The sequence below is a fragment of the Equus quagga genome, chromosome 15 (assembly GCF_021613505.1).
Source record: "Equus quagga isolate Etosha38 chromosome 15, UCLA_HA_Equagga_1.0, whole genome shotgun sequence".
Lineage (NCBI taxonomy): Eukaryota > Metazoa > Chordata > Mammalia > Perissodactyla > Equidae > Equus > Equus quagga.
The window spans coordinates 66,465,453-66,486,695 of record NC_060281.1 but is presented as its reverse complement, the minus strand read 5'-3'; the positions used below and the strand labels follow the sequence as shown (position 1 = coordinate 66,486,695).

At 44.6% G+C, this 21,243-nt stretch overlaps 1 protein-coding gene across 1 annotated transcript in view; it reads right to left on the bottom strand.

Annotated features, from left to right (window-relative positions):
• The window catches only part of TMEM132D (transmembrane protein 132D), a 595,229-nt gene that overhangs the window by 79,444 nt on the left and 494,542 nt on the right, over window positions 1-21,243 (bottom strand). Inside the window, exon 5 of the mRNA XM_046638733.1 lies at window positions 20,894-21,037. Coding sequence (XP_046494689.1) covers window positions 20,894-21,037 — 144 coding nt within the window. The remainder of the gene's footprint in view (window positions 1-20,893; window positions 21,038-21,243) is intronic.

Genomic DNA, 21,243 nt, shown 5'->3' with positions numbered 1-21,243 from the left:
CGCACTTGGTCTGATGAAGACACGGCAGCTTTTATGTTGTCACCAGCTTCAAGGAAGTGACACCAGGGAGGTCAGAGCACTGTCATAAACGGCAGAATCTGGACTGCTGGACAACTGCCACACGCTGGGCTTCCACCACTCTCTCTGGACCATTGACCCAGCAGGCACAACTAACAGACACCCGTTTATTCTCACGCCGCACAAACAGGGAGGAGGACGAGGCAGCCTGCCCTCGATGCTCGCCCCACTCCACAGACCCTCCCTGGCCTCCACTGGGCCTGCTCGCAGGGCTTGGTCAGCTGGCAGGGTGGCTTGGCAGGGATGGCTGGCAGGCTAAGGCTCTTCCCACTCTCTCCCCAGGGCTCAATTAGGCGTCTTTATATGGCAGCTGGATTCTAACAACGAGAGCTCCAGGAGGAAGCCCATATGTGCAACCACTTATCAAGCCTCTGCTTGCATCGCTCTTGTTAAAATCCCATTCGTCAAACCTGCCGCATGGCGGTGGCCGGCCTCAGTGCAGGGGAGGGCTACACAGAGGTATAGATACCAGGAGGCCTGGTTAATTGGGAACATCCAGAGGGATAGCCTACCGCAGCAGTCAACGCTAGGCTGGGTGACCGTCTTTGATGCCAGAGGACACATGACAGGTGGAAGTGGACATCATCCTTTGGTGTTCCCCGAAAGGAGAACTTCCTCATCTACCATTGTCTTCTCCACAGTGAGCAAAGCTCTCTGCGGCCAAAGGCCATTTCCTGTCTGGGTTCTCATTCTTGTCCCACCTGGAAGAGCCTGACTCACCTGTACCTGCACCCCAAGCCCACTGCCATTTCCTCAGCACCTGAGCGCAGAGATCAGGGGACTTCTAGAAGAGCCCTGCTGTATTTTAGGCCCAAGCCTGCCTACTGATGGCCTTCCATCATAAGCCAAACTGGGCTCATGGGGCTTGTTTTGTTTTTTCAATGTGTTTGTTGCCGTCATTTAACAAATGAGAGATTTTACCTAAACACCTGGGTTTCTAGTTTCTCTTGAAGGATCCTTAGCTCTGGCAGCACTGGACCCGTGTGTGGCTACAGGGACCATACCCTGGAGCTGAGTGGCAGCTGCCCCATTGGGTGGGGACGTTCTCTCCCGATCAGCAGAGAGCCCACCACCCCCGTGGTGTTTCTAGAAGGAAGGCGCGTGTCGGTGTCACTTACCATTGAGCTCATGTTGTTTTCTTTTAGCGGAATTAGATTTCTGTGACCATGTTTTTACCACAAGTGAGAAAACACAAGCCTGGCCGGGGTCACGTGTTCCTCACACACCCCTGAGGATCCACTTAAGGTCCCTACTGCTCCCTGTCGCAGGGGAATCTAAACCCCTCCAGGCCAGGGCGGGTCAGCGCCAGCGACAGTGCAGTAAGGGGGCAGACCAGGGCTCCCGAGCGATTGCAGATTCTCCCTGTGTCTCAAGCCTCTCAACATCAGAATTCGGCACCTCTCGCAAATTACCAATATCCAACCCAGAAACTGGTCCCTTTCGGGAGTGCCTGTCGGCCTTTGCATCACATGGAGGGCTGAGTTTCCATCGCTACGCTCATCTGCAGGCTGTCCTTTGACAGGCTGTCTAGAAGCAAATGAGAATGATACTCACAGGATTTTGTTGGGCAACATGCTTGCAGGATTTCTGATCTAGGGGCTGTGTCGCTGCTGGGCATATGTCACAGCGTATGCTCCTACAGCTGACTTGGGCCAGCGCAGGAGGGCTGGAGCCGTGCAAGGAGCCCAACTGGATTGGCCCTTTCATGGCTATCATAGCGTGAAGCCGAAGTGCACAGCCTCAGGCACAATCTGCTCAAGAAGATACACTTGTGATCTTGTGCCTGAGCTGCTTTTTTCTTTTCCGTGACCTGTTCCCTTTGGCTCCCTGTGTCCGGTGACAGTTACTCTAGCTGAGGCGCTCGCCGAATCCGACCCCGAGTGGGCTTCATGCCATGCTCCTTAGCACATCTCATGTTTCCTAGAAAATCACCCTTGGTTGTTTCATCAGAAATGTGATGGGCTAGGTTCCAGGAAAAACCAGATGGGTGTTTGGGCGAAGGTAGGGAGCGGGCCCGTGTGTTTCTGCTTCAGGCACCTGATCTGGCCCAGGGCTGAACCCCACACAGTGAAGAAGGAACTCATTTCCTAAACAAACCGAAGTGAACCCAGGTGGAAATCATTTCACTGCATCTCGAGTCTAAAAGCAATTAATGTAAGCTGGGTTGAACCTGAGCTGAACCTATTTACTTTCTAAAATTACAGAACAGTCTCGGAATTGAACTTGAAGCTGACCTTAAAGGTTAAAATTCCCGGGCCTACCTCTAGGGAGAGCAGGTGCGAGAGCTCGTTTACAACATCCCACAGAAGCCCACCAGAGGGTCAACAGGGAGGGGAGCGCAAACCACCACTTCCATCTGAAAAAGCATTTCTCAGGTTCCAAAGAAAAGAAGACTCTGTTGTCAGCACTAATGACTAAAGGTGTAGCAGTATGGGAAAAAAATCACGTTTTCAATTCAAAAGGACTTTTGAAAATAAAATGAAAGAAAAATAAAAACTGATGAAAGCAAGTTATCACATGGTAAATTCTTGATTAATTTGTCCACCTAGAAAGTAAGTGTTTTTTCCCAGTTGTTTTCAAATATATCAACAATTATTAATTTAGTACGTCCAACGCTCTAAATTCACTTCTCAAAATTAGTTGATTTAAGAATTCCCTTGGGAATGCTTAAAGTTTATCTATATCTCTATATCTATCTATCCATCCATCCATCATCTTTCTATATCTGCCTATCTATCGATCGATCAACCGATTGATCATCTATCTATCCTCTATCTACCTATCTGTCTATCTCTCTACCTCCATATCACTGAATTTAGGCTCTGAAATATACTATGTGTAAAGCTCCTGAAACAACCCCGAGGCCCTGGAAATGTGTCTTGTTTTACTGAAGTGACTTCACTCGGACAACACCATGGAAAGCCTCTAAGCTGAGTTCCCACAGCAAGAATTCCCCAGACCTGTCGAGGGTTACACTGAGTCAGAATACAGCACTGAGCTCCTTGACTCCTGCTGACAGCAGAGCTCAGAAAGGTTGAAATCTGCAAAATGCCAGACCCTTCCTTTAAGGGCAGTTCCATTGGGGGAGTCGGTTCAAGAGGATCCCAACCCCCACTGAGGTTTTATTTGCTCGTCTGCGCATTCAAAATTCGGGAGAGCCAAAGGCTCCCTGTGCACCTCCAGCTTCCGTCCTGTTCCTCTGGCCCCTGCTCAGCTCCCAGGACTGGCGGTGCTCTCTGCAGCCCTGTGGGGAGCCCTCCAGGCCACCTGCCTACGGCTCAGCTTTGCCTCCTTCTGCGCCTCTGCCGGGGCAGGGACTCTGACCTCATTCTTCCAAGGCCACCCTGTTTTCTGCACCTCAAAGGGATCTGAGCATCCTCTTTGGAGCAAAGAGCCCCTGGCTGCATGCCTGCACAGTCATCTCATGGCCATCCACTCCATCCCTCCAGGCAATCTGCATTTCCACTGGGCCCCACTTCCCAGCTCTCGTTTCTTCTGTCTCTGGGTTCATCAAGAATTGTGTTTATTTGTGACGGCATCCTGGTGAATGCCGGAGCCACACTGCCTGGGTTCATATCTGGGTAGGTGCCTTAGACTCCTCATCTGTAGCAGGACCCCCCTTATGGGGACGTCATGAAGATGAGATGGGTTAACGCATAGAAGTGCTCAGATCAGTTCCCAGACCAGAACAACCACTAAGAGTTAGTTTACTTATCATTATTTGCTAAACCATAATGGCAATTGCAAATTCATTGCAAAAATGGCAATTTCGTTTTTTCAGAATTGATTTTGCACAGTATCAATATCTCATAATGTTTCGAATTCATTAAATTGAAATTACTTGACACATTTTAGGTGCAATACTTTTACATATTATAAAAACATGAGGTAAATCATACCCTTATAACATGTTGAACAACTGCTGTCATTTTAATATAAGTAATGAGCTGCTGCAGGCTGTCCTACACACTTGTGTCTCAGTCTCCTCCACCCCGAGAGAGCCTCTCTGTTCCACCTCGCCTTGGGTGCACAGCCAGCCTTCCTGCAGTTAGGTAGGACCACATGACTGTGTTCTAGGTGATGGGACCCGAGCAGAGAAGCCTCACTTTCAGGCCTGTCAAGCATTGTCCATGATTTTCCATCCTCTCCCCACTTCCACCAGATGGCACTGGAGGAGCCCTGGGGATGGAGGAGCCACAAGATGGAGGGAGCTTGGGTCCCTGAATCACCGCAGGGAGGGTGACAAGGAATGCTGATGTTGGACTGTCATACAAAAGAGAAATAACTGATTGGTTCAGGCCACTGAAATTTGGAGGTTTACTGTTACAGCAGCAAGCCTGACCCTAACAAACACAGCGGGAGAAGGGGACATGGGAGAATACTAAGTAGCTGCAAGGTCGTGGAGGTAAACAGAGGCTGGAGGATTTGGGCCATGGTGTCAGGGAGGCGACGTTGGTGACCATGGGGTACGGAGAAGGAGGAATGCGAGTGGGAAAGTCTGAAATGGTATTACTTAAAAGGGACTTAAAATTAGCACAAGTTATAAACCTCTCACACAATCATTAAACCAGAGCCATTTAATTTTTCACGTAGTGGTAGACCCAGCTGTGCAAAGTGAATGTTTCTTCTTCGTACCATGGCATACACACAGAAGTGACAGCCTGTTGCTACCCTCTTTCTAAGAGGTGACGAGTCATCATGTGGCACTGGAACTTCTCTTATTTCTTTTCCTGTCCAGTCATACTTCCAACTGGTACAAAGCAGATCAAGTGTAAGTTTCCATGAAGAGGTTTACCTGCGCTTATCGATGAGGGTTAACAATTCCTCCATGTTAATGAAGTTATACGTCAAAGCAGTATTTTCTGGTCACTTGTGTACAACCCTCACTATTTGTGACTATCCACATACCACCTGTATTATTATGCACCAATATGTTTCTTTACATCTTCTTTAGACTAACTACTTGTTAAATTTGCTCTGGTCCCAAGGAAGAATATTCGTGAAATCACAGTTGGACATGCCAGACACATGTTATTTTAATGAACACTGGAATAAATATAAACCTACTAGCGTTAACAAATGTTCTTCTCACCATCTTGAAAAATGTTGTGTACTACCCCTCAGAAAACACTACGTGAAAGTCTCCAAGACCTAATGTTTCCCAGAAACCGGACGGCTCAGTGTGTGCACCCTGGAGGCCTTGCACAGCCTCTGTTGTGGTCTAAGTCTTACCTTGGGGGAAACTTTTCCTCTGGAAACTGCATTAAATTGCAGGCTGCTATTCAGTGAGATTCCACTTCAGGGTCCCTGACTCATGGAAAGTGCATCACTGCCCACGGCTCAGTTTCTCTCTCTGCTCAGAAATCTCCCCCTAAATATCAGACCCATCCTTAGCAGTGGTCAGATCCTTCTTGGTCCATGCTGGGGCTGACCACACTTCCTGCTTTCCCAGGACAGGACGACTTTACACTTGTCATCATAAATAGTGTCTTTGTTTATTCTCAAAAGTGACCCAGTGTGAGAAATATACTAAATTATATTCCACTTGTAGGCTGTCCCAATCTGTCTAGTGGATGGATAGATTATATACACATATATGATATATATTTATACACACATATATATGTAATATGCATATTAATATGTAAATAGGATATGTATACCCTATTTACCTTCTTTACAGAGGAAACTATACATATGAAATGATATATATAGGATATATATCTATACGTATAGGTGACATGGGATATAATATGTATATATGAAAATATCTCCTATTTTCCTCCTCTATAAAGAAAAAATGTATATGAAACTATATGTATGAAAATATATATATAGGGTATAGGGTGTATATCCTATATATATGATAGGATTTCCTATCTCCCTCCTCGAATCATGAGGCCAGGGACTTAGTTTTGCTCACTGCTGAATCTACAGCCCCTGGAACAGTGCCTTGTATGCATCAGAAACTCAATACATATTTGTTGAATGATCTACGTTTATACTCAAGACTCTTCATTAGATGAGTTAAAAACAGTTTAGTATGGTTTTAATTTTTGAATTCTATCTGGGAGCCTCCATAATATCTTCTGAACTTTGCTTCTTTAAAGTCTTAATCTGGCTCTGCAAAAAAAACAAAGTGGTCCCGTGTACAGAGTGGCTGAAATGCTCCTCTCTGGTCCTCACCAAGACCCGACTATTACCCCGGGCTGGGCCTCTGCTGTTTCCTTCTGCCCTGACTTGTGTCTAGATATGCTGGGGTCTCGTCTGGAATTGATCTCTAGACCCTCCATCCTGGTGGATTTGTCCTGAGAAATGTTGCTCAGAGACTTGAGGGCCCACAGAGGGGTCCGTATATGGGACTTGTCACCACACTGATTCTCGTCCTTGACTGTGACCATTGCCCCGAGTGAGAAATCGGCCTTTACTAGCTTTACCTGGAAGGACCCTAAGCCTGGTTTTCATCTTGGTCACAAACACTCCTTATACCTCCCGGTACTTCCTCTCTCTTTCTTCTTGGATCAAAGATCTTTCTTCAGGGGAAAGACAGCGGAAGCTTCTGTAACTCACCTAAAATTACAGTTGAGATTCTCGGGCAAGCTATTATAAGACAGAAACTCTCAGGGCCAGACCCTGAAAGACACATCATAAAAACAGCCCTTTGGATAAGTGTATAATCTCTAATTTTGGGTTCCACGTGTACATTTTGCCATCCTTTTTTTTCTCCTATTAATTTTAACTCTGTAGAAGCAGAAGCTAGGGGTATGCAGCTGGGTTGATAGTAATTATCTGCCGCTACCTTCGTTAATGAGCGTTTCTGATGTCAGTCGGGCTTTTGTTCACAGCAGGTATGTTGTACACTCAGATACATCTCAAACGTGATGTTCCAGCTGGTGGCTGCTCGCCTCATTCTAGCACCAATGGAGGGCTGACTCCTAACTCATCACGTGCGGCACCACTGTCCTAATGTTTGGTTTCAAAAGAGCAATACCACGGCTTTGTGCCAATACGTGCATTCTGTACGTGATGCCTGCGTGTTTAGTTAGAGGACTTAAAATAACTTACGGCCTATATCTCGTGCCTTAATGCACCTGTTGTCAGTATGTTTTCCCTCTTCGTCTAACAATGTATTGGTAGTCACAGAACTAGAGGTCAAATAAGTACTTTCCATCACAAAAATGGAGGCGAATTAGCAAGCCTCACCCTATGGGCGTGTGAGAATCCTGTGCCTGCAATTTGGGTTGCTGCCACCAGGTGGTGCCATCAGGAAACCTTTGGCCCATAGTGAGTCCAGCTCCAGGTGAACCAGCCTAGCTGCTGCTTCTGAGCCATCAACAAACAATACGTCCCCAGCCCAAATTTACTAAGTCAGCCTATTAGTCACCAAGTACGTGTGTTAACAAAGTCAATTTAACTGGAAACATCATGGAAAGGAAATGGAGGATGGATACTTTATAGCTCACTACACGCTTCTCAATGTTTAATACAAAGCTGAGTTTCTTTTGCCACTCATTCATTCAACAAACAATTATTTATTAAGGAACTACTGTACGCCAGGCCTTTGGTTAAGTCCAGAGATACAGAAATGAGTCTAGAATGTCTCCAAATCTATCAGTTGTATCCACACGTAAATAACTGAGGATGAACACATTCTAAGCACAGGACAGTCACATCTTACCCCAGAGTTAAGGTCTAAAGAAAGGAAAAATTCACCTGGAGTGAAAATTACTCTTGAAGGCCTTTGAAATGGAAGCCCTTTTGACCGTGAGTGTGCTGTTTGACTTCTAAAGTCTGACTCTTGTCATTTTGATCTTCAGAGGCCTGGAAGCAGCTGTGGAATCCTCCTGCCTGCTCTATCTGCTTACCCAGCGTCTGGGAAGAGAAGGCTCTGCGTGCGGCCTCTTGTTCCCATTTAAGCTGCCAAAGAATCCTAATTAGCTGTCACAGCTCTGCCTTCATGGGGGAAACAGATGACACGAAGTAGCAATGGGGGATCCCTTTCCTCCCGACCTCACCCCGGCTCTGGCCTTTATGTCCAGGATGTTATTCTCACCACACTTTTATCTTTGCTCAACTAGACTAACAGAGCCATTTTAATACAACTCTGAATATTATCCATCAACCCAACATCCCTCATCAGTCGGAACTCCCGCTTAGCTTCCCTTGGGCCTGGAGGGAGTTCCACCCACCATCTTTGGAGTGTTTTTGCTTTTTAATATGAAGGTTCGGGGAAATTCCACTGTATGGCAAGTGCACAGGCGTCTCCTCACCCAAATGAGGAGAACGTTGTTCTGGGTGGTTTGCTGACTTTACCCCAGGGAACAGAGGTTTCTCCCTGACATCCGAATCCTCTATGTGATGACCAAGAAAGATGGTGCTCTCCACCCGCCCACTTGATAACTTCTTAGATCAGACCCTTCCTTTCCACAGCTGTTGGTGGAGGGCCCATAACGTGGCAGGTGAGGTCCCAAGACTGTCCAGAGGGCAGTGTGGCTGGAGGGAGAGTGAGGCGGCAACGTCAGGGGCAGGGGAGCAGGAGGCGGGGTGGGGAGACCGATGGCCTCAGCGACAACTGAAAGGAAGTTATCTTTTACTCTGTGGGAGATGGGGATGCCCTGGGAGGGTCTTGAGTGGAGAAGCGATGTGACATGACTCCATCTTTAAAGCCTTATGGTCCCCGCTGGGTTGAGACTAGATTTGGGGGTACAGGAAAAAGCCAAAAGCAGTGACACAGTGAGGAGGCTTGTGGCAAGTTCGTTTTACCTCCTAACCTGGACTCCACCATCCAGATCTAAACTAAACCTGGAAAGAACTTGTGCAGATATTCTTGAGGCTAAGCATGTGGCCAGAGGCATATTCCTACTTACAAAATGACTATACGGGTGACTGAAGTGACTCTAATAGATTAATTTCCCAACACACTGCAGAATCGAATTTGTCATAAGAATGTTACATTCATTTTATAAGAAACTGAGGAACAGAGTGTATCTAGCTCTGGTTCTCATTTATAAAAAAGATCAGAGCCAGGATTTTAAATCCAGGCAAATTGACACATGCGCGCAAATGTGTAAGCAGCTCGTGCCCTTTTTGTACAGCAATAGTCCTGTAGATGTAGCATTGGCTGCTCCTTTAGTGGGGACGTGTGCACCTCACTTTGTTGCAGTCTCCCCTACTCCCTATCATAGTTCCTAATTTAAGTTATCTCCCAGTTCTGGTATTCTTCTGGGTTTGTGATCCCTGGTCTAAATGTTCTCCAAGCTCCTTAACGTAAATTCTATATCATTGGGGGTCACATGGGGGAGCTTATATGGTTTCTATCTAGGTCTAAGATGACAAACAGGTTTCATCTCTTATGTCCATGATTGACAGTGTCGAGAAGGATTGCCAGGCCAATGTCTGAGCTCAACAGAGAGAAGTGCTGTACTCGACTGGTGATGTCTGTCGTGGGTGTGGTGCTGGCGAGGAATACCTTGTGCGAGGTACATTTGCTGATGCTGTTTGAGACTAACTCAGGATGGAGGGCAAGGCTGGCTTCCATCTCTGACCCATTTCTCCTCATTTTTCCAGGAGACAGAATCTCAGCTTGTCCTGATTTTGCCTATCAAAGAGGAAAGTGATCTAAGCAGTTCACTCTGACAAAATTTCCAGGAACTGATATACGCTCTCTCTCAGAAGTATGTTCCCTTTAACAAAGGAGTGCTGGGAGAGGTTAACACTTAACGCAATGATGTGAAGTCTCGTGGGAAGGATTGCAAGTGTCTGTGCATGGAGAGTTATTCTGGCTGGGTGTGTAGGGTCTCAGTGTGCCATGTAAATAGTCGCCCATGGAGGAAAGGCCTGCTTAGAGTCCTCAAGCAGAGAATGGCACACTTTTTCTGTGACAAAATGGATGGTAAGTATTTCTGGCTTTGCAAGCCATACAATCTCTCTCACAGCTACTCAACTCTGCCACGGCAGTGCAAAAGCAGCCATGGACAATAACACATGAATCAGCATTCCAAACTTGTTCCCATGGCAGGGCATAGGTTGCCAACCTCTGTTCTGAAAGATGAGTGACAGAGGCAAAAATGAATCAAGTCTTGGAAATGGGTACCATGAGTCTTTGTTTCTGACAATGTGTCAAAACTCTCTGCATTCAGGGCAGCATTATTCACAACAGGCAAAGGTGGAAGTAACCCAAGTGTCCATCAGTGGATGAATGAATAAACAAAATGGGGCCTATACATACAATGGAATATGATTCAGCCTTTAAAAGGAAGGTAATTCTGACACAGGCTACAACATGGATAGACATTGAGGACAGTATGCTGAGTGAAATAAGCCAATTACAAAAAGACAAATACTGTGTGATTCCACTCGTATCAGACACCTAGAGTAGTCAAATTCATGACACAGAAAATAGAATAGAGGCTACCAGGGGCTGGGAGAAGGGGAGAAAGGGGAGTTAGTGTTTAATGGGTACAGAGTCTCAGTTTTGCAAGATGAAAAGAATTCTGGAGATTGGTTGCACAACAGTGTTAATATACTCAACACTACTGAATTGTACACTTAGAAATGGTTAAGATGGTAAAGTTTATGTTCTATGTATTTTGTACAATTAAAAAAACCTCTCAGTGCCTCAATTTACTTATCTGAAAAATATGGATAAAAATAATACCTATTTTGAAAAAATTTTTAGGACATCAGCAACATGGTGGAGTGAGCTCTTCCCTTCGTCTCTCCCCCTTTTGAACTACAACTAAGTGGACATTCACTTACCAACGGAGGAAGCCCACACAGCACAACAGGATGCCTGGGAGACACACGCAGCTATAAACCTAAGAGTGGATGGACTGGCCCCCCGGGGAGGGGCAGAGATAGGTAAGCACACCCTGCTCTCCCCCAGTAGCCCTGTGCATGCACACAAATGCTTTCCAGCCTGGGAAAAGTGCATGGAAAGTGGGAACATGCACTGGGGTGACCATAGGAGGAGGTAGCGGTAACCCTTAGCCCACACTCATGTTTGCTCTCCTGGAAGGGAGAGGGAGCCCACCATGGCCCTGTCCCACCAAGGAGCAGCCATAGCTCAGGTCCCAGTGAGGAAGCTCCACCCACCAAGCACAGTGGCCCCAGGGACCATAAACAGAGACCACAGCAGACCTACATGCTGGGCCAAATGCTCCCCAGGTGTGCATATGAGTGCTCACAGTGCTGCTAAGTCCCCAAAGAGGGAACGTGGGCAGCTGTGGGAGAAGGCGTGGCAGCTTTGAGCCCACTCAGGTTCACTTTCCTGGTGGGGAGGGGGAGCCCACCATGCCCCTGTGCTGCCAAATAGCAGCCCTAGCTCGTGTCCCAGCGAGGAAGCCCTGTCTGCCATGCACAGCAGCCCTGCAGACTGTAAACAGAGACCGCAACAGATCTACACGCTGGGGCAAACACTCCCCAGGCCCATGCATGAACACTCATAGTGTTGCTGAGCCCTCAAAGCGGGAAAGTGTCCCGGCAGCTGTGGGAAGAGGCAACAACAGCTTTTAGCCCAGTGGTGATCACTTTCTGGTGGGGAGAGCTCAGAGTGCTCCTGAGGCACTAAAGAGTGGCCCTAGCTCAGTGAGGAAGGCCCCCCACCCCACCAAGCACAGTCCACACAAATGCCTGAACACACCCCAGGCTGGGGCAAGCACCCATATACCCCCACAGCTTCCAGCAGATGGGGTGGGGCCAGAAACACTGCTTGTGCTTCCCCCCAGTGGTAACAGGGGGAATCTGCATCCTAAGAACACCACAAATGCCCCGACAAAAAGATTGGTTCATCAAACACCATAAGAAACTGCAGCAACAATTTAGACCAGAAAGAAAATGACAACTTTCCAGAAACCAACACTGAAGACACAGAAATATACAACCTAAATGACAGAGAATTCAAAGTAGCCATCATAAGAAAACTCAATGACTTACAAGAAAACAAAGAAAGACAATTCAAGGAGTTCAGCAATAAAATGAATCTCTTCACCAAAGAGATTGAAACTATAAAAAAAAATCAAGCAGAAATTCGGGATATGAAAAACACAATTAAAGAAATAAAAAATAATCTAGAATCATTAAGAAATAAACCTGAGCTTATGGAGAAAAGAATTAGTCTTCTAGATGATAAAGATGTAGAAATTCTACAGGTGGAGGAGGAGACAGAACTAAGATTTAAAAAAAACGAGGGAATTCTTCGAGAAATATCTGACTCAATTAGAAAAAGCAACCTAAGGATTATAAGTAAACCAGAAGAAGAGATGGAGAAAGGAGCAGAGAGCTTGTTCAAAGAAGTATCTGCTGAGAACTTCCAAAACCTGGGGATGGTTTCAGATTTACAGATAAATTAAGCTAATCAAATGCCCAACTTCATCAATGCTAAAAGAAGTTCTCCAAGGCATATAATAGTAAAAATGGTGAATGTTAAAGATAAAAAATAAATATTAGGAGCAGCAAGGCAGAAGAAAATAAACTACAAAGGAAACCCTATCAGGCTTTCAGAGGATTTCTCAGCAGAAACCCTACAGGCTAGGAGACAATGGAATGATATATTCAAAATACTGAAAGACAAAAACTTTCAGCCAAGAATATTCTATCCAGAGAAACTTTCCTTCAGATATGATGGAGAAATAAAAGCTTTCCCAGATAAGCAAAAGCTGAGGGAGTTCATCACCACCAGACCTCCCCTACAAGAAATAATTAAAGATGCCCTCACACTGGCAACAAAAAGGCAAAGGTCTACAAAGCTCTGAGCAAGGAGATAAGTAGACAGACATGATCAGAAACCTTCAGTTCTCTACCAGAAAAGGGAGGCAAAGGCTCAATTACAACTTAAAAGAGAAAGTGAAAGAAAGCATCAAAAGTAATGATAAACACTTCAACTTAGCCACAAATGCACAAAATTAAAAACAGGACAATCTGTAACAGCAAGTACTCAGAAGGGGAGAGGAAAGGGAAGGAACCTGTTTAGGCTAACGGAGCTAAGAGGCTATAAGAAAATGGACTATCTCATCTCTAATATTTTTCATACAATCCTCATGTTAACCACTAAACAAAAAACTAGAGCAGAGCCACAATTCACAAAAAAAGAGAGGAGTGAGAAATCCCTCTTAGAAAACCACCAGAATGAAACGGCAGTCAGAAATGCAAAGAGAAACATAGAACAACCAGAAAACAAGCGGTAAAATGGCAGCATAAGTCCTCATATATTGATAATCACTCTAAATGTAAATGGACTGAATTCTCCAATCAAAAGACACAGAGTGGCTGGATGGATTGAAAAACAAGACCCAACAATATGCTGCCTCCAGGAAATGCACCTCAGCTCCAAAGACAAACAAAGGCTTAGAGTGAAGGGATGGAAGACAATACTCCAAGCTAATGGCCAACAAAAGAAAACAGGTATTGCCATACTTTTATCAGACAAAGCAGACTTCAAGTTAAAAAAGACAACGAGAGACAAAGAAGGGCAGTATTTAATGATAAAAGGGACATTCTACCAAGAGGACACAGCACTTATTAATATTTATGCACTTAACACAGGGGCACCAAAGTACACAAAGCAACTATTAACAGACCTAAAGGGAAAAATTAAAAGGAACACAATAATAGTAGGGGACCTCAACACCCCACTTCAATGGATTGATCATCCAGACAAAAAGTCAACAAGGAAATAGTAGATTTAAATGAAACACTTGACCAGATGGACTTCAATAGATCTATAGAGAGCATTCCATCCAAAAACAGCAGAATATACATTCTTCTCAAGTGCCCATGGAACATTCTCAAAGATAGACCATATATTGGGTAACAAGTCAAGCTTCAATAAATTTAAGAAGATTGAAATAATCTCAACCATCTTTTCTGACCACAGTGATATGAAGCTAGAAATCAACCACAAGAACAAAACTGGGAAAGTCAGAAATATGTGGAGACTAAACAACATGCTATTGAACAACCATCGGGTCATTGAAGAAATCAAAGGGGAAATTAAAACATACCTGGAGACAAATTAAATGAAAATACAATATACCAACTCTTACGGGATGCAGCAAAAGCAGTCATAAGAGGGAAATTCATAGCAATAGAGGCCCACCTCAACAAGCAAGAAAAATTTCAGAGAAGTAATCTTAAAGTGCACCTACCAGAGCTAGAAAAAGAAGAACAGACAAAGCCCAAAGTCAGCAGAAGGAGGGAAATAATAAAATTCAGAGCAGAAATAAAGACTTAAAAAACAGTAGAAAGGATTAATGAAACTAAGAGCTGATTCTTTGAGAGGCTAAACAAAACTGACAAACCCTTAGCCAGACACATCAGGAAAAAAAGAGAGAAGGCTCCACTAAATAAAATTAGAAATGCAAAAGGAGAAATTACAACAGATACTGCAGAAATACAAAGGATTATAAGAGAATACTATGAAAAACTATACGCCCACAAATTCGATAACCTAGAAGAAATGGATGAATTCCTACACTCATACAACCTCCTGAAACTGAATCGAGAAAAAATAGAGAATCTGAATAGACAAATCACAAGTACAGAGATTGAAACAGTAATCAAAAACCTCCCAAAAAGCAAAAGTCCAGGACCAGATGGCTTCTCTGGAGAATTCTACCAAACATTCAAAGAAGATTTAGTACCTATCCTTCTCAAACTATTCCAAAAAATTGAAGAAGATGGAACACTTCCTAACACAGTCTATGAGGCCAAATCACCCCAATAGGACAACATCCTGACAAGGACAACATGAAGAAGGAAAACTACAGGCCAATATCACTGATGAACTTAGATGCAGAAATCCTCAACAAAATATTGGCAAACCAAGTACAGCAATACATTAAAAGGATTGTACACCACGATCAGGTGGGATCTATTCCAGGGATGCAGGGATGGTTCAACATCCACAAATCAATCAGTGTGATACACCACATTAACAAAATGAGGAATAAGAATCACAAGATCATTTCAGTAGATGCAGAGAAATCACTTGACAAGATCCAACACCCTTTTACGATAAAAACTCTCAATAAAATGGGTATTGAAGGAAAGTATCTCAACATAATAAAGGCCATGTATGACAAACCCACAGCCAACATCATACTCAATGAGGAAAAACTGAAAACCATCCCCCTGAGAACAGGAACAAGACAAGGTGCCCACTCTCATCACTCCTATTCAACATAGTAATGGAGGCATTGGCCAGAGCAATTAGGCAGGAAAAAGAAATAAAAGGAATCCAAATTGGAAAGGAAGAAATGAAACTCTTGTTATTTGCAGATGATATGATTCTCTCTATATAAAACTCTAAGGAATCCACCAGAAAACTATTAGAAATAATCAATAATACAGTAAAGTTGCAGGATACAAAATCAATTTTAAAAAAATCAGTTGCATTCCTATACACTAACAATGAACTAGAAGAAAAAGAAATCAAGAATACAATCCCATTCACAATGGCAACAAAAAGAATAAAATACCTACGAATAAACTTAACCAAAGAGGTGAAAGATCTGTACACTGAAAACTACAAGACGTTATTGAAAGAAATTGAAGAAGACACAAAGAAGTGGAAAGACATTACATGCACATGGATAGGAAGAATAAACATAGTTAAAATGTCCATACTACCTAAAGCAATCTACAGATTCAATGCAATCCCAATAAGAATCCCAATGACATTCTTCACAGAAATAGAACAAAGAATTCAAAAATTTATATGGAACAACAAAAGACCCCAGATAGACAAAGCAATCCTGAGGAAAAAGAACAAAGCTGGAGGAATCACAATCTGTGACTTCAAAACATACTACAAAGCTATAGTAATCAAAATAGCATGGTACTGACACAAAAATAGACAAACAGATCAATGGACCAAAATTGAAAGCTCAGAAATAAAACTACACATTTATGGACAGTTAATCTTTGACAAAGGAGCTGAGAACATGCAACAGAGAAAGAAAAGTCTCCTCAATAAATGGTGTTGGGAAAACTGGGCAGCCACATGCAAAAGAATGAAAGTAGATCATTATCTTGCACCATACACAAAAATTAACTCTAAATGGATTAAAGATTTGAATGTGAGACCTCAAACCATAAAAATCCTAGAATAAAATATAGGCAGTACACTCTTTGACATCGGTCTTAGCAGCATCTTTTCGAATACCATGTGTATAAGGAAAACAAAACAAAAAGTTAACAAATGGGACTACACCACACCAAAAAGCTTCTGCAAAGCAAAGGAAACCATGAACAAAATGGAAAGACAACCCACAAACTGGGAGAAGATATTTGCAAATCATTTATCAGACAAGGGGTTGATCTCCAAAGTATATAAAGAACTCATACAACTCAACAACAAAAAACCAAACAACCCAACCAAAAAATGGGCAGAGGATATGAACAGACATTTTTCTAAGAAAGATATACAGATGACTAACAGACACATGAAAATATGCCCAACATCACTAATCATCGGGGAAATGCAAAGCAAAACTACAATGAGATATCACCTTACACCAGTCAGAATGGCTATAACTACCAAGATGGAAAACAACAAGTGTTGGAGAGGATGTGGAGAAAAGGGAACCCTCACACACTGCTGGTGGGAATGCAAACTGGTGCAACCACTATGGAAAACAGTATGGAGATGCCTCAAAATACTAAAAATAGAACTACCATATGACCCAGCTATCCCACTACTGGGTGTCTACCCAAACCATTTGAAACCAACAATCCAAAATAGCATATGCACCCCTATGTTGATTGCAGCTCTATTCACAATAACCAAGACATGGAAACAATCCAAGTGCCCATCAACTGATGATTGGATAAAGAAGATGTGGTATATAGATATACACAAAGGAATACTACTGAGCCGTTAAAAAACACAAATTCATCCCATTTGCAACAACATGGAAGGACCTGGAGGGAATTACGCTAAGCGAAATAAGCCAGACTGAGAAAGACAAACACCAGATGATTTCACTCATATGTGGAATACAAACACACGGACAAAGAAAACAGTTCAGTGGTTACCAGAGGAAACCGGGTGTGGGGTGGGCACAGGGGGTGAAGGGGAGCACTTCTGTGGTGACAGACAAGAAATAATGTACAACTGAAATTTCACAATGATGTAAACTATTATGAACTCAATAAAAAAAAAACACCTATTTCATGGGGTCATTGTGAGGATTCAAGAAGTAAATGCTTGCCTGCCGTGTAATGAGCACCTGACACAGATTAAAACACTGCTATTTCTGTTATTATTACTGGTGTAATACTTCTCCCTACATTTAACCTGTATCAGGAGTCAGGTGACCCACTGAGAATTCTGAGAAGATGCATTGTATATTAGAAACAGACGGATGTAGATGAAGACGTGGAATCTAAAAGATGGGTCTCTGTATGGGGAAGAGAAATATTGTTTTCTATAAACTACAACATTCATTCTTAATCAAGCAATAAAAGATTTTGACATTAGGAAGTCATTCCTAGGGGAGGAACCCCACTATTTGGGGTCCAAATATGAGTGCTATGATAAGAAAAACTAACACCAGATGTATGTGCACAGTTGACGCCATGCAGCCTACAAGCTCCTAGCGATGGAGCAGCTGCCCAGAGGGCTGTTTTGGGGGTTCTTAAAGGTCCCAAACCCACACAACTCACCCAGTCCTACATGGCTGTAGGCGGTGTTGCTGCTTCCACTGCTGAGAACCCACTGCCCTACTCTGCGGGAGAGCTTAAGGATCTGCCCCTCCCCAGCCGCCTCCTCCTCCAGTGCGTGTGCTTTGGGCCCATTTAGGCTTTGGAAAAGCAGTCTGTTAGGGTGCCTTGGCTTGGCTCAAGGACAAGGAGGTGACCTAAACAGGCCCCATCAGAGGACATCCCAGGATTTATATAGACCGGGCCTAGAAGGCATGCGTTACTTCCTGGTGGATTGGGGGCAGTTCTGAGACATCTGTCTTGCTCCCACAAGGGCACCCTCTGTGAGAAGGAAACTCATACAGAAGAAAGAGTGTCTACAGGTTGGGGGCAGGGCGGAGAGGGAGAATGTTCTCAGGGCGTCTTTTGAAGTTCTGAATAAAACCTCCTTAAGCTAGCCTGACTCTCGACTTTTCAACTGTCTCAGCCAACAACTTTTTTAAAATTTACATCAGTGTGGGTGGGGTATTCTGCTACTTCCAACCCTTAAAAATTAACGGCTATTATTGCTAACATCTGAAATGCACCCATTGGGGGTCTGTTGTCTCTTAAAACTCAGCATCCTTGGGAGGTACAAGGTAACATGTCTTGGCATAATTTACAATTCAGCGCGAATGAGTTTTCCAGTGCATTTCCCGAGGGAAGGACTGGATAGGGCTGGGGGAGAACAGGCGCTTATTGGGCCTCCGGCTGGGGAGGGAAGAGAAAGCAAATATAAGTAAAAGGACCAGGGCTTTAAAGGGAGACAGCCTGCTGCCAAGAGATTGTCCAGGAGCCCCCACACGTGGTCGAGATGCATCACCAAGGACGCCTTGGCTTTCTTTCTCCAGGGCCTCCAAATGACACCAAAATATCACACACACCAAGTGACTCTCTCAACACCCGAGATTCACAGCGCGGCACAGCGACAGCATGTGGGCTGTGGGCTTTGATTTGTACGTTGTGCATCAGGCTGTGGAGCCTGTGGATTGATGTGAGACTGCCGGCGTGAGGGGTTCCATTTTCCCTCAGTCCGCTGTATTTCTGAGGGTGATTTCATGAGTCCCAGGAGCACTCACGTCATTCCAGACTTTAGGGCAAAAACATAAGCAAGGCCTTCCTTGGTGACTGGTGTTGTCAATCTAACTCACATTGCTTTGCACAAAGGAGACCATGGGCCCACGCTTAGGAAAGGTCCCGGTGATCTGCCGGGATTCCAGCTCTGAGCAGTGTCACAGGGACTGGCTTGTTCTGCCTACTGGTTCTGGTTTCCTCTGCTGTGTTTCCTTCTCTGGCAGGCTCCTTTCTCAAGATGGTACCTAGAAACTCCAGTATATCCTCCCAAGGGTAATGAACAAGAACAAAACGAAAGGGGGGCCGGCCCCGTGGCCGAGTGGTTAAGTTCGCACACTGCGCTTCAGTGGCCCAGGGTTCGGATCCTGGGCGCGGACATGGCACTGCTCGTTAGGCCACGCTGAGGCGGCGTCCCACATCCCACAACTAGAAGTACCCACAACTAAAATATACAACTATGTACTGGGGGAATTTGGGGAGAAAAAAGCAGCAGAAAAAAAAAGGAAGATTGGCAACAGGTGTCAGCTCAGGTGCCAATCTTTAAGGAAAAAAAAAAGAACAAAAGGAAAGAAAATATGTCTCTAGACAGAGTTCCAGCCAAAGTCTGAAGATTGCATCCCCTTGGCTGGGATTGGACACCGGGTCTCTCCGTGAGCTAATGACAGTGTCCAGAGGGATGCAAGGCTTTGATGGGCCACCCTGAGTCACATGGCCACTGGACGCTGAGGCAGAGACAATACCATTACACTGCATGGATTTAGTGCAAGGATATGGAGGAATTTTCTAGAGAAAATCAGGTTATTGTTATCAGAAGAAGGGCAAATGAAAGCCGGAGAGGCAAAGCATAAAGTCCACTATCGGAATCAGCAGTGTTTCATAAAGCTGTACAACCAGGAAGAAACTCAGATGGATAACATAACTAATTCGTAATATATAACCAGCAAAGAGACTTTCTAGAGTATAAAATTACGCACACGATGTTGCAAACCTGAAGCTAAAAAAAATGTAAGCAATAGACCTCCCTCGAGTGTGTGTGTTTCTGAGATCTTCTCTTCTGTGGGTTCACCGTCGTGGTTTCCTTAGTGCTCACCCCGGGCCCTGGCTACAGAGGGCACGCAATAAATGATAACCAGATTGAACTGCATATGAATTCAGCGATAAGAAATAGCAACACGGGGCAGAGTTGTCACAGTCGACTTGAAGGAGGAAGCACATCTTCAACTGGATCTTAAAAAGTAGGAACAACATGGACGGAGCCGGACCAGGCTCAGCGGTCTCTTGCTCTGACCCATCTTTCACACTTCTCCATGGCAAAAAGTAGGCTCTCAATAAATGCTTGTTTAGTGAAATAACAAAGTAGTCCAGTCTCCCCACTACTTAAATTCTTACAATGATGATCCTTCCATTTGCAGGATCAAATTAAACTCCTTAAACTGGCATTCACGGCTGTCCAGCATCTGAGTTAGACTTACCCTTCCAGCTACATCTCATTGCATGCTAGCACGTGATCTTTGACTAGTGAACTGAGCCTCCGTTTCCTCGTTTTTCAAATGAGGATCTTACCCGTCTCAGGAGGTCCAGATTGTCACCTTGACTGGCACACAGCAGATGCTCCATAAAAGGGAGTTACTATTTTTGGAATTATCATGAACAACAATCTTCCTATATTCAAGCCATGCTGAGCTATGGTAGTTTTCCAAACATCCCATGATTTCTCACCTCTGTACCACTATCTTAATTTGGAGTCACTTGAAAGCAGAGCCTGAGACAAGGATTAGGTGCACGAAGGGAGGTGAATCTTGGCAGCAGGTGTGAGGAAAGCAAGAAAAACAAGGAAAGGACGGGACAGAAACAACAATAAAAGGTGTGTTATTGACCAGGATTGTTCCCAGGGCAGCTTCCCTCCTGGTCTATTTCTGTGCAGTGAGATCTCCTGACAGAAGTAGCAGAATAACCAGAACAGGATGGGGGCTCCCATGGGACCCAGAAGACCCACTGGTCAATGAACACTGATGCTGACATGACAGCAGATTTCTGTGGGGACAGGAAGGTGTCCACTTGCCTTAATTACGTCTTCATCAGACGATCTGCATTCCACAGACTTCAGCAGATCCGTCACGGTGCCGTCCTCCTCCACAGAGACCACCTTCACCGGAACGGCCACCGTCTTCCCCGTGAGGATGGCTGTGTTCAGGATTTCCGCCTCCTGGAAGAGCAAACACACCCTCCATCACATCCCTTCCATCATGCAGACACCCTTCCCAGCCTCCCTGCAAACAACCCAGCCCTGCATCAGGCTCAGAAAGCCTGGCACGCAGCACCAGCCGAGGGGCCACGGTCATCACCCAGACTCCGCAGCAAGAATATGATGGGGAGGGCATCGTATGTGGAGGGGGCAGGGGCAAATTTATT